Source organism: Castor canadensis, chromosome 4 (genome assembly GCF_047511655.1).
Source record: "Castor canadensis chromosome 4, mCasCan1.hap1v2, whole genome shotgun sequence".
In the NCBI taxonomy this organism is placed as follows: domain Eukaryota; kingdom Metazoa; phylum Chordata; class Mammalia; order Rodentia; family Castoridae; genus Castor; species Castor canadensis.
This window is the reverse complement of record NC_133389.1, coordinates 185,129,807-185,143,456: the sequence shown is the minus strand read 5'-3', so window position 1 is coordinate 185,143,456 and position 13,650 is coordinate 185,129,807. Positions and strand designations below refer to the sequence as shown.

The window sequence follows — 13,650 nt, the reverse complement described above, 5'->3', positions numbered from 1 at the left end:
GACCATGTGGCAGGTTTAATAAGACTGGCATCTCCAAATGGTGCTCAGCACCACGTCAGCTACCGTCAGTGCCTTTTTTATTGCCATTGGGTTGTGACTGTTGATATAGTGACCATCTCCGGAGCAATAGGTGGATTAAAAAACAGTGCCTGGGAAGTTCTTTTGAGGAGAGGGACCAGGTGAGGAGCAAGGAGGACTCAGAACCTGACGAACGTGGCGTCGATCTGCCGTACGGAGGGAAGGGCCAGCATGACCTTCCGCCTGTACTGCGGGTCCTTCTGCAGGGGGTTGCGCTCCAGGTACACTGTCTCAAGGTTCCTGGCACCCTTCAGCTCATCAAGGTCACTCCAGCTCTCAAGGAGATTGTCGTTCATCTAAGGGAGAAGGGGATACACGCATGAGAAAAGCCTTTAGAGAACAGCCCTGACTCTTAATGCCTGCAACTCCCAAATCTGTGAGGGAGGCCATGGGGGCATCCTAGTCCAGTGAGACTTGGTGGTGGGCCTCCCTAACCACCCCGAACACAGGGAAACATATAGTGGGCTTTCCCTGGCACCTCATGGGCTCTCCCATCACCTCTTGTTTTTCTTTTTTTAACCTGGCTACTTTTCAGTAGCATCCCAAGTGGAACCAGGGTGATGGTGCCATGTGGCCAGGTTCACAGAAGAGCCAAAGCAGTGTGACCACATGGCCTCTCTGCCCTATATGCAGGAGTTGAGGCAGGTTCAGTTACAGTGCCTACAAACTAGTTCTCAGCAACTGTGCCCAGGGGCAAGACAGCACTCTGACTGGAATACAACAGACTAGAGGCTGATCCAGTCCAAATTCATGGCTTTCCTGTTATTATTTATTTCCATGGTGCATTTCCGAGGATGTCTCTTGCTGGCTCCTGTCTGCAAATGTCCCCCTTGTGGCTGACTCCAGGTGCAAGGACATAGAGCCTCTTGTTGCAGGCTTGCAGCAGGTGAAGTTTCACTGTCCTGACTCTGCCAGGCTGACCTGAAGGCCCTACCCTTGCCAGGAGAGCTCTCTCTTTGCAAATAGTCAAGATGAGAGGCAGATTTTGGTCAGCCACAATGTGGACTGTGTGTGTCCAGTGGATGTGTGTGGCTCCTATGCTGGGATGAGTTTTGGGACAACAGAATTACTTTAGTGAGTCAAGAGACCACTGAGAACCACTTGATTAAGGGCTGAGGCAGATTTAGGAAGGGCACACGTGGGAAAATAACCACCTGGATTTGGGCCTGTGGCGTGCTGGCAAGTAGTTAACAACCAGCTCCCTGAAACAGAGAAAAGCTCCAGTTTGTCCTATTTGCCACTTTCTGGGTATATATACCCCTTGTGGGGTAACTGTACTACCAGCATGTTGGTACTGAAGCAGAGGTGGCAGGGTGCATACATTGGGCTGCTAAGCCCTCAAGATGGATGCAGCACAGCACTACCTGCAGGGATTCTGATGGAAGAAACAAACTGCAGGCAAGCTGCAAGTCAAAGAGCCCAGATCAAGGGGAGCAGGTCCAATCTCAAACCCTGCAGGTGGTCTGGCTGCAGACTTGCTAGGCCTCAGGGCCTGCAGCAGGTAGTGGGGAGGAGCTGGGCACTGCCGCTAGAGAAGTGACTGCACTGGTAGGTGAGCCCAGAACCTAAGAACAGAGTGGGGAAGAAACTGAGGTAGCATGCCCAGAGAAGTAAGGACATGGACTGCCCACACATGGACTGAAAAGCAAGCAGAGGCACCTGAGGACTAGAAGAAGGGCCACAGGTGGGAATGCCAGGGAAGGGTTCAGTGTGGCCTGGCACTGGAGGCTGTGCTGGTTGGCACAGGCTCTGTAAGCCCACTGGCCTTGAAGTGCTGGGTGAGTACGGAGTGCCTCCCCTGTACTAGTTCACTGAAGCTGCAACAATTTGTGAGGTGTGTGGGAGACTACTGTGTGTTGGGGTCAGCACAGAGGTGGGGCAGGGTAGGGCAGGGTGGGGAGGGAATGGGACAGAAGACAAGCTGAGAGGCAGGGAGGGGACAGATCACTGGGCTTTGTTGAACTTTGGCTTTTACTCCCTGCTATGATTGGAGCCCTTGTTTCATGTTTTAAATGTATCACAGTCTTATGTGGTGGGCAGACACAGGGCTGAAAGTCAGCCAGCCTCTTTAGGGTGTAGGGAAGGGAGGCTGGGGCCGTGGGCCAGGTGGTGGCAGAAGGTGAAAAGAGGTGGGATTCTGGATGTATTCTGAAGGCAGAGGTGAGCATTTGGAAGCTGGACTGGATCTGAAGATGGAGGCAACAGGTTAGATTGGACTTAGTGTGAGAGGATAAAGGAGAACTTCAAGCTTTTACCCTGAGGAGCTAGATGGATGGAGTTAGTGTCTACTAAGATCAAATCAAATTGAGGAGACTGGGGAGACAGCTCATGATCTCATGCCTAGAAATACCCTGCTCAGCTGACAGGTGGATATTCAGCAAAGTTCCGTGTTGAGCAGACAGCTGGATCCATGAATGTGGAGTCCAGGAAAAACACTGGGGTTGGAAATCAAAACATGGCTGTCAGGAACATAGTGGTGGCATTTAAATCTCCAAGAATGGATAGGCTTGCCAAATAGAAAGGGGAGGATTGAGAAGTGAACCCTGGACTGCAGCTGTGGGTGAAAAAAATGGAGGGGAAGCCAGCAAAGACAACCAAGATAGAGTGACTATGGTGACAGCAGAACTGTCAGCCTTCCTATCATCTATCAACCCATCATCTACATCTAATTGAAGAAAAGTGTCTTGAAAAGAACACAGTAATTAAATGTGTCTGCCAAGAGATAGGGTGAGGGATGGAGGGACATTGCATTTGGCATGTGCCCATTGGTGGAGTGAAAGTCAAAGCACCATGAAGGGCAGAACATGGGCACTGACCCACTGGAATGCATGTTGGCTGGCAGGCCATGCTGGTGGCTGGGAGCTTGACTGGAGTGGGTTCAGGAGGTGAGGGAGCACACAGCCAGGTCAGACAGTCTTCTGAACAGATGGATACAAAGGGAGCAGAGACAGGAGAGGGTGGGTGGGGTGAGACTGGGGTAGGGATCAGGATGGCATTAGGTGGTGGCCATTTGAAGTGCAGTGGAAAAAGTCTCTGATGTTCTCTGAAGAGAGGACAAGGAAGCAACATGTTAAGTCACTGGAAAGGTTGTCTCCAGGGACACTGACTTCACCAAGAATCAAGCTGGGAACTGAGTTGGAGATAGTGAGCCAAGCACTGAAACCTCCAGGGACAGGAGTGTGCCCTAAGAAGTGTGGCAGCCACACTTCTCTGTTCATGGTGGCAGGGAGAGGAGGAAGAAGAAATGGTGTGGAGCTGGTAACGAGGCTCAAGAGGCCACAATCCACCTCTAGGCCCAGGGATAAGATGATGCTTATGAAATTTGTTAAGGTGGTTTTGTGCCTAAAAACCTAGGGTTGGGTTTCTTACACTCCTCTTCACTGTAGGCCACATTTCCTATTTGCTTATCTAGTGACTGGATACGCTGCACAAACTCTGGCATTTCTGGAGAGTGTTGGTACTTAGTCTAACAGGAAATGCAGAAACAGGCTGCTCACTTACAACCCATGTAGGCCTGATTTTATGCTTTACTAGGAGGGTTTGAGAGATGGTAGGAAGGTTGACCCCAGTGTGTCCTATATCTCTCCAACTTGGTGGGAACTGATCTGATGGCTTGGCCTCCACTGGTGACCATGCTAAAGCCTGGCTTTAGACTATGAGTGCAGGATCAGAGTAGGTTGCATCAGAGCTCTAGTCTTCATGCAGTCTCTTGGCATCTAGCTGGTCACCAACGTGCTGGAGCACCATGCCCTGCACAGTGCTCTGGGGAGACCCTGACAGGCTGAGGGCATATTGCTATGCCCTCAGTCACAGGTTGATCTGATCCATATGGACTGCTGGGTCCCTTCTCTCCCCTTCACTTTGTCTTGCACATTCTAGTTGTCATAAACTTTGACTTCTGCTTCTTCAGTTCAGCAAAGTGCCATGTTCTGCTTGGGGAACTGTTCCCAGGCAAGGACCAGGGCAGTCCTGGGCTCTCTGAAGTCTCCCTTCTAGGGACTATGGCTGTGCTTGCTGTCTCTTGTCTACTGGAGTGGCCTCAAATTTTTGCAATTATTTCTTGTGGGATGGCTAGGTTGATACCAGCTCTGCTGTCAGAGCTGGGCTTGTCTTTAGTAATTTATACATTATGAACCTTCCAGAGTAGAATATATTATGTAGGGCTTTCCACATGCACTTGTTTGAAGGACACTATTTTTCACAGAACCTCTTGTGAGACTAGTGTGCCACTGGTTTTAGGAAATCTAGATTTCTAAAACCTGGAGCTCACCCTTGTGGACAGATCTGAAAGAAACCTGATCTGAAGAGCTGTGTCACGAGAGCTGAAACTCAGAATGGTATGCAGCTGCAGCTTGCATTTGTGCCTCTAAAGGAAAGGACAAAGTAAAACAGCTGTCCTAGGATAAGTTCTTAAACACTATTCTGTTAAACATGAACTTATCACACTGCAGCTGGTCATTTGGCAATGCAATGCCTGAAAAATTAGAATGACAGTGGAAGAAATCTGCCTGCCAGGCCTGTGACTTGTGGTTTGATCAGTTAACAGAAAGAGCCTGTTCAAGTGGAGAGTTGCTACAACGGGCACACATTGCCTCAAACATTCTTACCTTAACACACACAGCACACTCACATAATGGAGCACATTGCACTGTGTGGAGGGAACAGGATTGTGCAGCAGTCTATTTAGATGATTGTTCAAGCATTTCTGTAAAGAGACTCCAGTTTTCAGCTCTGGGAAGGGTATCCCAGCTCCCATTCCTCCCACCTCATACTGGGATTGAACCCAGGGTCTCATGCTTGCTAGGCAGGCATTCTACCACTTGAGTCACACCCCCAGTCCTTTATTTTGCTTTTGAGATAGGGTCTCACCAACTTTCCCAGACTGGCCTTGAACTTATGTTCTTCCTACTTCTGCTACCTAAGTAGCTGGGATTATAGACATACACACCACCACACCCAGCTTCTTCCTCTTTTTCAATAAGTGGATTTACTTGTATCTATCACACACCATATGCTTCCTGTCCACTTGTCAGCATTTTCTGATGCCATTTTCCAACAGTCCACATTGGCACAGCCATCTCTATAAACTCCAGGTCTTGTCACTTAAGGTTTATCATGGCACAACAACCTCAGAGCCGCTTTCTGCAGCATTTAGTAAATGTGGAACTGGGGATTTTATTCACCATCAATGGTATATTGTAAGCAATGTATATGATACTGATAACTCTTAAGAGATTTTTCTTTCTTTTTTTTTTTTTTAAAGGTGCTGGGGCTTGAATTCAGGGCCTACACCTTGAATTCACCAGTTCTTTTTTGTGAAGGGTTTTTGAGATAGGGTCTTACAAACTATTTGCCTGGGCTGGCTTTGAATTTCAATCTCCTGAGTAGCTGGGATTACAGGCGAGAGCCACCAGCGCCCATTCTCTCAGAGATTCCTATTTGTGTGTTTTCCAAAATGGAAGCAAAATATTCATCTGTGCTGTTCCTACATATACACAGAAGCTCCTGAACTCCAGGCTGGGTAAATGTGTGATATCCTTGATGGAAAAATGGCATTACACTTCTCCTTTTAAAGAGTAGGGGTAGGTACATTCCTTGTCTTTTGGTGCTGAGGATGGAAACCAGGGCCTTAAGCATGCTGGGCACATACTCTACCATCAGCCTGCATTCCTTTCCCTAAACCCCATCTCCCCAGTAGGTACAATTTCTAGTCTCCTCTAATCTAATCTAGAACATCTCCCACCTTCTTCTCATATTTTTTCTTTTAAGTGAAATAGGCTTTTTGAACAATTCTAGGTTAACTGTCTTGTAGACTGCCTTTGCTCTGAATTTATCTGCTTGTCTTCTTACAGTGTCATTTGCCTGTTCCTCTAGCTTCTGCACGTTTTGCAAACTTGAACTTAGGTCTGAGTGCTTGGCTAGATGAGACTAAACGTTTCAGTAAGCACACTGCACAGATGAGCCACATCAGCAACACAAAGCACCAGGTAGCACATTATCAGGAAAACCGTTTGATCGCCTAGACTTGTTGGTGGTCCCAGATGGCTCTGGGAACATTCCTCCCTTTTCCAGCTGGCACACTTTCTGTGCATCTAATTCTCCATAGTCTTCTCTCTGCTGAGGATGCCTGTCCAACTGCCTCAGAACATCTCTTAGCTGGCCTTTCCCCAGCAGACTCTTGGTTTTGTATGTACTGGGTTATATACATTTATTTTGTATATACATACACAGGACGCATGTATTTCCCATTACCATGTTTTTGTTTTTGGCAGTACTGGGATTTGATCTCAGGGCCTCATGCTTGCTAGGCAGGTGCTCTACTTGGTCACTCTGCCAACCCTTTTTTGTGTTGGATATTTTCAATAGGGTCTTGCAAACTATTTGCCTGGGCTGGCTTTGAACCATCATCCTCCTGATCTCTGCTTCCAGAGTAGCTAGGATTACAGGCATGAGCTACTGGTGCCTGGCTTTTGTGGAATTCTGTTGATTATGAATGAGTCAAAAGTGGAACCCATACTCATGGGGAAGGAATCACACAAGATATGAATACCAGGAGGTTGGGGTTTCTGGGAGCTGACAGCAACTACCCACTGAGTTCCACTGTTCAGTGGCCATTCTCTCTTGCTTCTTCTTGAACAGCTAGTGCTGTATTCAGCTAGTGTGCTGAGATTGCTATGTTGCTGAGTTGTAATTTCGCGGTCCTCTTTTGACAAGTCTTGCCCAGCAGAGAGGCTTGGTCACAGGCTCTGGGGGTGCTTTCTTTGCTCCTCACACAAGGCTGTGCTGTAACTCTATGGAGTACCACTCCACTCTGGCAGTCTAGAATGCCAGTGTCCCAAGTACCATATGGCCTTACCTGTCAGGACTCACTGAGTTTTGTTCTGCACATATGCAGATTCTTCTTACTCTTAATTTCTAGGGCTCTGCTCAGTGCAGCACCTTCCTCTCTGATAAGCCGTCTGAAAACCCCAGCAACCCCTCTCCCCCACAGGAGACAGCTGCTCTGTGGCAGAGGGCAAAATGTTGTGCCACCCAGCACCTGTGTTGCCCTCTCAAGGTACACAGCTTGACTTGCTCACTACTTTTGCTTGGTCATCTTTACATCTGCTCACAGTAAGACAGAAAGACTGGCAGTGTCACTCTCTCATGGCTAAGGCTGGCTCCAAACTCAGAGCATCCCAATTTTTTCCCTTTTATTAGATTTTATATTTGTGTCTATTTTCTTGAATATGGAACAGGAGGTAGAATCCCACTCATAATAACATGTTTATTTATGCAGTAACATATTAAAATCATCCCAAGCCAGGCATGGTGGTACACACCTGTGATCCCAGTACTCAGGAGGCTGAGGCAGTAGGATTGCAAGTTTCAGGCCATCCTGGATATACAGCGAGACCCTGCCTCAAAAAAAAGTTTATTTCAAAATTGCAATAACCAACATCTCCACTAATAAAACTACTGAGTCAAGTTTAATGTTTTTTTTTTTTTTTTTTGGTGGGGGGAGTATTTCTGTCCTCAGGCCATATAGTCAGAGTACTGCTTTCAAAGTTATCTAAAATAATTCTTTTCTTTGTTTATGGTACCCATCTGAAAGATTCTTAGGTTCCTTTGCTTCAGTTCATTTTCAGTTTTAGGTTAAGAGCTTTTTTCTTTCTTTTCCATGTCTCCCCATTCAGACTACAGACCAAATACAGGGCCTGGGCTGAGGTGTACATGGGGCAGGTTTACTTTGCCTCCACTTTCCATATAGTCAATGAAAGAACACAGCCTATGGTAAACACCAAAAGGTCAAGAAATTTTTTTAATGTGTAAAACACTGACCTGACTAGCTCAAAAGCCAAAATGATAATAAAAAAGTGCATTCAGAGGGCCAGCATGGTGGCTTGTGCCTATAATCCCAGCTCCTTGGGAAGATTGTGTTCGAGGCCAGCCCAGGCAAAAAGTTATTGAGATTCCACCTCAATCAACAACCTAAGCATGGTGGTGCAAGCCTGTGATCCCAGCTACGTGGGACGGCACAGGTCTGAGGCCAACTCTGAGCAAAAATGTGAGGCCCTACTTGAAAAATAACTACGGCAACAAAAGGACTGGGGGGTGGTGTGACTCACGAGGTACAGCGCCTGCCTAGCAAATGTGCGGCCCTTAGGTCAAATCCAGAACCACAAAGGAAAAAAAAAAAAGATATATTCAGAGAAGTCTCATTCTGTCATCCCTCCACCTTGTCCTGTTATATGCTGTAAGTCACTATCTATATTGGTTTATATTTCTAGTGTTTCTCTGGGTAGAAATAAGGAAGTATACATGTTCCTATTTGTAAATTATATGTTTATCTAAGTATCCACCACCCACCCACCCATCCAGGCAGCATATGATTTGTGTAGAATCTGTGCATGCCGACAGACCAAAGAGGAAGCTACCGAGACCCCTAGTCGAGCCGCTGCTGTCCTTCTGCAGCACCAGCTGGCCACAGTGTTCGGCTTTCCCTGCACCTTCCCTGCTGCCACACCTGTCCCTCCCTTGGTTGGCCTGCTGACTCTCCGATGATGTTTCTCTGGGACTCATTCTTGCACTAGCAACACTGTAGCCGTAGCTTTGGGAGAGCCCTGATTCTCTGCTGGCTCTCCCAGGGCTCCCATCTGCTACATGTGATTCTTTAACAGTTTGGGAGGTCCTTTGCAATCTCAACTCAGCCCCCACTTGAAAACATGGAAAAGACATGACAAAAATGCTCATTGTTAAAAACTGGGAGATATAGAGGAGTATAGAAAAAAAAAAACCTAAAAAAACCAGATATAATCTGACCTCACAAGGAAAGTTACAATTGGTACTTTGTTACCATTCCTTCCAGACTTTTGCAGGCATATGCATTTCAACAGAGCTAATATTGCATGTAAGTTCTACCTCTCATCCTTACAGAAATAGCCTTTAAACTTCTTTCCATTATGAAATACATGGCTCATTATGGAAGATTTAGAAGAACCAATACAAAAATATAAAAGAAAAAGTATAAAAAAGAAAAATCGAGGTGGCCCAAACAATGTATACACATGTGAGTAAATGTAAAAACGGTAAATAATAAAGAAGGAAAGAAAAACCAACTATCCACAGGTTGGCATCTTTCTTTCTGCATGTGTGTCCATAGGCACTGAGCTTAAGGGGTAACTAGTTTTCACTAAAACAGTTTGCATCTTTCTTTTCTTTTCATAAATACCGTATCATAATCATTTCCCTGTCATCATGATCATCACTGGAAGACCTCGTTCTAATGGTGACATCATATTTCACCTTAGCGTACACTGGGTAATTCTTTTTGAGGTTGGGTTTGTAAGCCTTCCTAAATGGCACTAGAAACCCCAAAAAAAGACACATATTTGCCCATGCGACAATTACACTTGCCCACATTCCATGAAGAGAGTTGGAGCCCGGGACAAACTAGAGGGTAGTATTTGCAGTGCAAATGTGACATGAGGGCTCAGTATCACTTCTACACAAGGAATTCTCAAGCTTACTAGTAAAAGCCAACTGATCTGGACTAGAGCTTCCGGAAGTACAAGGAGCCACTGATGAGGTGAAATGATGAACGAAGCAGCAGAAGTAGCAGAGAGCAGTTGCCTGAGCAGCAAGAGCGAGCCAGACTCTGGGCTGACAGGGGCAGGGCACCAGGCAGGCATGCAGTGCGGGACTGGCTGTATAGCCTCTCCTCCCGTGCCAGCAGCTCACTCTGATGCTGGCCAGCTGTGCCAGGGTGGCCCACCAGGTTGCTCATGACGGGGTGGAACCACAGGAAGCATTCCTGTGAGGGTAGTATTTGCCACCAGTCTGCAGGGATAGACACTGTGGGGGCAGAAACAGGCTCCTGCCTAGGGTTTCTCTTCCCCACTCCGGCTTTTGGTCTACTTTTCCTATCTGTTATAGGGGAGCCCATGGGTCTGCTCAGTGTCCTTCATCTTTCATGCCATCCTTCTTATGCCCAGACTGTCACTCTGAGATGTCTCACATGGCAGAGGTGAGTGCACCATGCTGTGAACTATCCACACTTATCCTCCATCTGCTTTTCTTTTTTCTTTTTTTGGTGGGACTGGGGTTTGAGCTCAGGGCTTTGCACACTTGCAAAGCAGGCACTCTACTGCTTGAGTCACTCCTTTGGTCCCTTTTCTTGCTTTTCTGTTGGGTTATTAATTTTCATATACTACAGAAAATAACCCCAACCCTTCTGGTGACTACTGTTATTCCTTTGCCATGCTAAATGTTTTGAATTTTCATAAAATTAGGTATATCTGTATTTTTCTTTTTTCACTTCTGATTTTCTAATCTTGGTTAGGAAGGTCTCTATGATATTTTCTGTGAAAAAAAGTAGGTTTCAGAGCAATACATAGAATAGAATCCATTTTTATTTTGAAAATGATATTTCAAAGTCTGAAAGGGATACACACTGAAAGGGCTTCTTTTAAACTTCTTTGCCATCTCATTTTTTTACAATGAGTGGACACACTGAATTCAGGAAATTCAAGGCCACTACCGTTGTTGAAAGTGAGTCCTGATACAGTCACATGCCACATAATGACATGTTGGTCTACAGCAGACCCCATGACACAGCACTGGCCCCGCTAGAGTATGTTGTCCAGTGATGCCATGGTTGTCTTGGTTTGTGAAAGCTCACTCTATGATGCGCACAGTGTCGAAGTTGCCCAACAGCACATTTCTCAGAAAGTATACCTTGCTGCCTCGTGATGCATGACTGTGTTTAGTTTCACACATAAATTTCTCATCACTTTGTTAGGACCTCAGATGTGACACTACTATGCCTCAGTATGTGGGCATTTTTAAGGCTCTGAATGCCCCACAGAAAACCTGTACTAAGCACAATCCTCTAGCAGTCAGCAGAATGCCCACTGCAGACTCACTGCAATTGAATTCTAAGACTCTCTGCCAACTTGACAGATGAAACACTGCATCTCATTGTTTTGGTGTTTTAAAAGATAAACAAGATCAGAAATATTTTGTGTTTACCAGTAACTGTTACTTCTTTCATGCCTTGCCTTGCCTTTTCACAGACTACCCCCAGCTTCCAGTGGCTTGTGTATATGCTGCTTCTAACAACAGGCTGCGACACGTGTGTAAATGTTTCAGTGTTATCTATGGTCGGCCTCCACTCAACTGACCGACCTTTCTTTTCTAAGTTCCTTCCTTTCCTTCAACCAAGCATGTGTCAGGCACTGTTATAATCTCTGATGAGACACAAGGGGGCAAAGCAACACACACACACACACACACACACACACACACACACACACGCATGCACACATACAGAATAGCTCTTAGCCTTGAAAGGCAGGAGATTCTGACCCATGTTACAATGTGGGAAGGACTCTGAGGTCATTGTTCTGGTAAAAGAAGCCAGTTATACAAGGTCAAATACTGTATGAGTCTACTCACTGGAGGTCCCCAGAGGATCCAAACTCACAGGGACAGAAAGTAGATAGGTGGGTGCCAGGGGCTGTGTGAGGGGAATAGGGAGTGTTTACTGAGGACAGAGCTTCAGTTTTGTAAGATGAAGGTATTTTGGAGGTGGATGGTGGTGATAACTTTACAACATTACGAATATACTTAATACTACTGAGCTGCACATTTAGAAATGGTTAAGATGATAAATTTTAGGTATTTTTTTAACCGGTTAAAAAAAAGAAAGGAAAAAAGAGAAAAGAAAACAGACAAATTCTCCAGCCCTAAAGAATTTCACATTCTCAGTGGGAGGAACAGAGACACAAAAGATAAAGTAAGTAAGCAGGGTCTGCTGTAAGTCATATAGAATAGCTGTTATAGACTTTCCTTTTTGCCATACACTAGAAGAAAACAGAACAAAACACAGGAAACGGTTCTTTTGTGCATGGGACAACAGGTGACGCAGGGCAGTGACTCCTGAGAGGAAGAAAGTAAGTGGGGTGAGAGCTATGGTCACCCTGGCCTCAGTTTGGAGGAATTTTCTGGACCATGAGTACGGACCCAAGCAGGCCCTGGAAGCCATGTGGGGATGAGATGGTGATTGTGCTTGGGGAGGCAGAGTCTGCTGGAATTCCTAGATAGGAGTGAACTGTGTTGAGGAAGTCGCCAGAAAGTTCATGGTAACTATCTCCTTGTATATGAGACTGAAGATGAAGTGAACACAAGGAGAGAAAAGAAACCAGGGCCAGAGCTCACACAGGCAGGGGAATGCTTGTGCTCCCCCACCAGAGTGGAGAGACCTCAAGTACCTAGGATGCTCACTAGAGAACACAGAGGGGACTCAGCTTCAGAACTGAGCTGGACTGCCCTGAGAGGATGGAACCTGTAGATATACCCTAGTAAAGCTCAAAACAAACCTCTAATGGTTAAGCGATAATTAACTTCCTACCAGAGAAGTCCTATATACTTTAAAGGAGACCAAAGTAAATGCAGATACCCAACAGTTTATTTTATCATGCCCAACATATAATTAAAAAAATTACACGTGAAGAAGAAAGAATTTAGCTGGGCGCTGGTGGCTCATGCCTGTAATCCTAGCTACTCAAGAGGCAGAGATCAGGAGGACTGCAGTTCAAAGCCAATCCAGGCAAATAGTTCTTGACACCCTATCTTGGAAAAACCCATCACAGAAAAGGTCTGGTAGAATAGCTCAAGGTGTCAAGGTATAGGCCCAGAGTTCAAATCCCAGTATTGAAAAAAAAAAAAAGATTTAAGGGGACATAGGAATCTAATGAGGAGAGAAATCAATCGAATCTACAAAAACAAAAAAAAAAAAACCCCACTAAATCTCTGAGTTGAGATGTACACCTGGAATAAAAATTCACTGCACGGGGTTAGTCACAGGCTGGATCTGCAGAAGAGAAGATGAAGTCTTGAGGACATGGTAACTGAAATCTCTGAACTGAGGCATGGCTGGAGCAAAGCCTGAGGGGTGGGGATGGGGCAACAGAGGCTCCGTGACTGACTGACTGCCAGTGGATAACACATGTGTACCTGGAGTCTTAAGAGAAACTAGGAGGCTGGAGAGGCTAGAGAATTTTTAGAGGAAACAATTTCCAGAAGCTTCCCATATTGAATGAAAATTATAAATTCACAGATCCAAGCTCAATGAACTCTCACACATCAAAGAAAATAACCATAATTTTAAAAGCAACTAGAGAAAAACAAACAAGTTACACAAGTAAGAATGACTTCAGACATCTCACCAGAAACAATGGAGACCAGGGGATGATGGAACAAGGTCTTCAAAGTTCTTAAAAAGGTAACTATGTAACCATAATATTATAATTCAAAAATGAGGGCAAAATAGATTTTCCAGATAAATCAAAGGTAGAGAATTGGTTTATGGCAGACCACATAACAAAAATATTGAAATTCAGGCATGGGTGGTACACAGCAGGCCAGTGAGGCAACAATCCGTCACTTGGTGAGATGAGGGACAGTGTCTGCCACCATACTCTGCAGGGCTGCAGACGTCATGGGCAGACTCACTTTCCTGTGTTTCTGCCAATGGTTTCTCCTCCCCTGCTTCTGCTCTTGGTCAGTGTGACGTCTACTTTTTTTCCTCCC

General features: G+C 45.7%; 1 protein-coding gene and 1 non-coding gene across 10 annotated transcripts in view; both read right to left on the bottom strand.

Annotated features, from left to right (window-relative positions):
- The window catches only part of Ppp1r7 (protein phosphatase 1 regulatory subunit 7), a 33,230-nt gene continuing 19,580 nt past the window's right edge, over positions 1-13,650 (bottom strand). For 6 of the 9 annotated variants that reach the window (XM_074072260.1, XM_020183054.2, XM_020183055.2 and 3 more), the window contains one exon: positions 1-374. In XM_074072260.1, the coding sequence (XP_073928361.1) occupies positions 198-374 (177 nt within the window). In that variant the 3' untranslated portion in view covers positions 1-197. Of the gene's footprint in view, positions 375-7,400; positions 7,476-13,650 lie in introns of those variants that run through there. The other 3 variants (XR_012447455.1, XM_074072262.1, XR_012447456.1) reach the window with 3 other exon arrangements.
- On the bottom strand, positions 7,737-7,868 carry LOC141422947 (small nucleolar RNA SNORA51). The gene has a single exon (XR_012447638.1). It is a non-coding gene; the product is annotated as a small nucleolar RNA SNORA51 (small nucleolar RNA).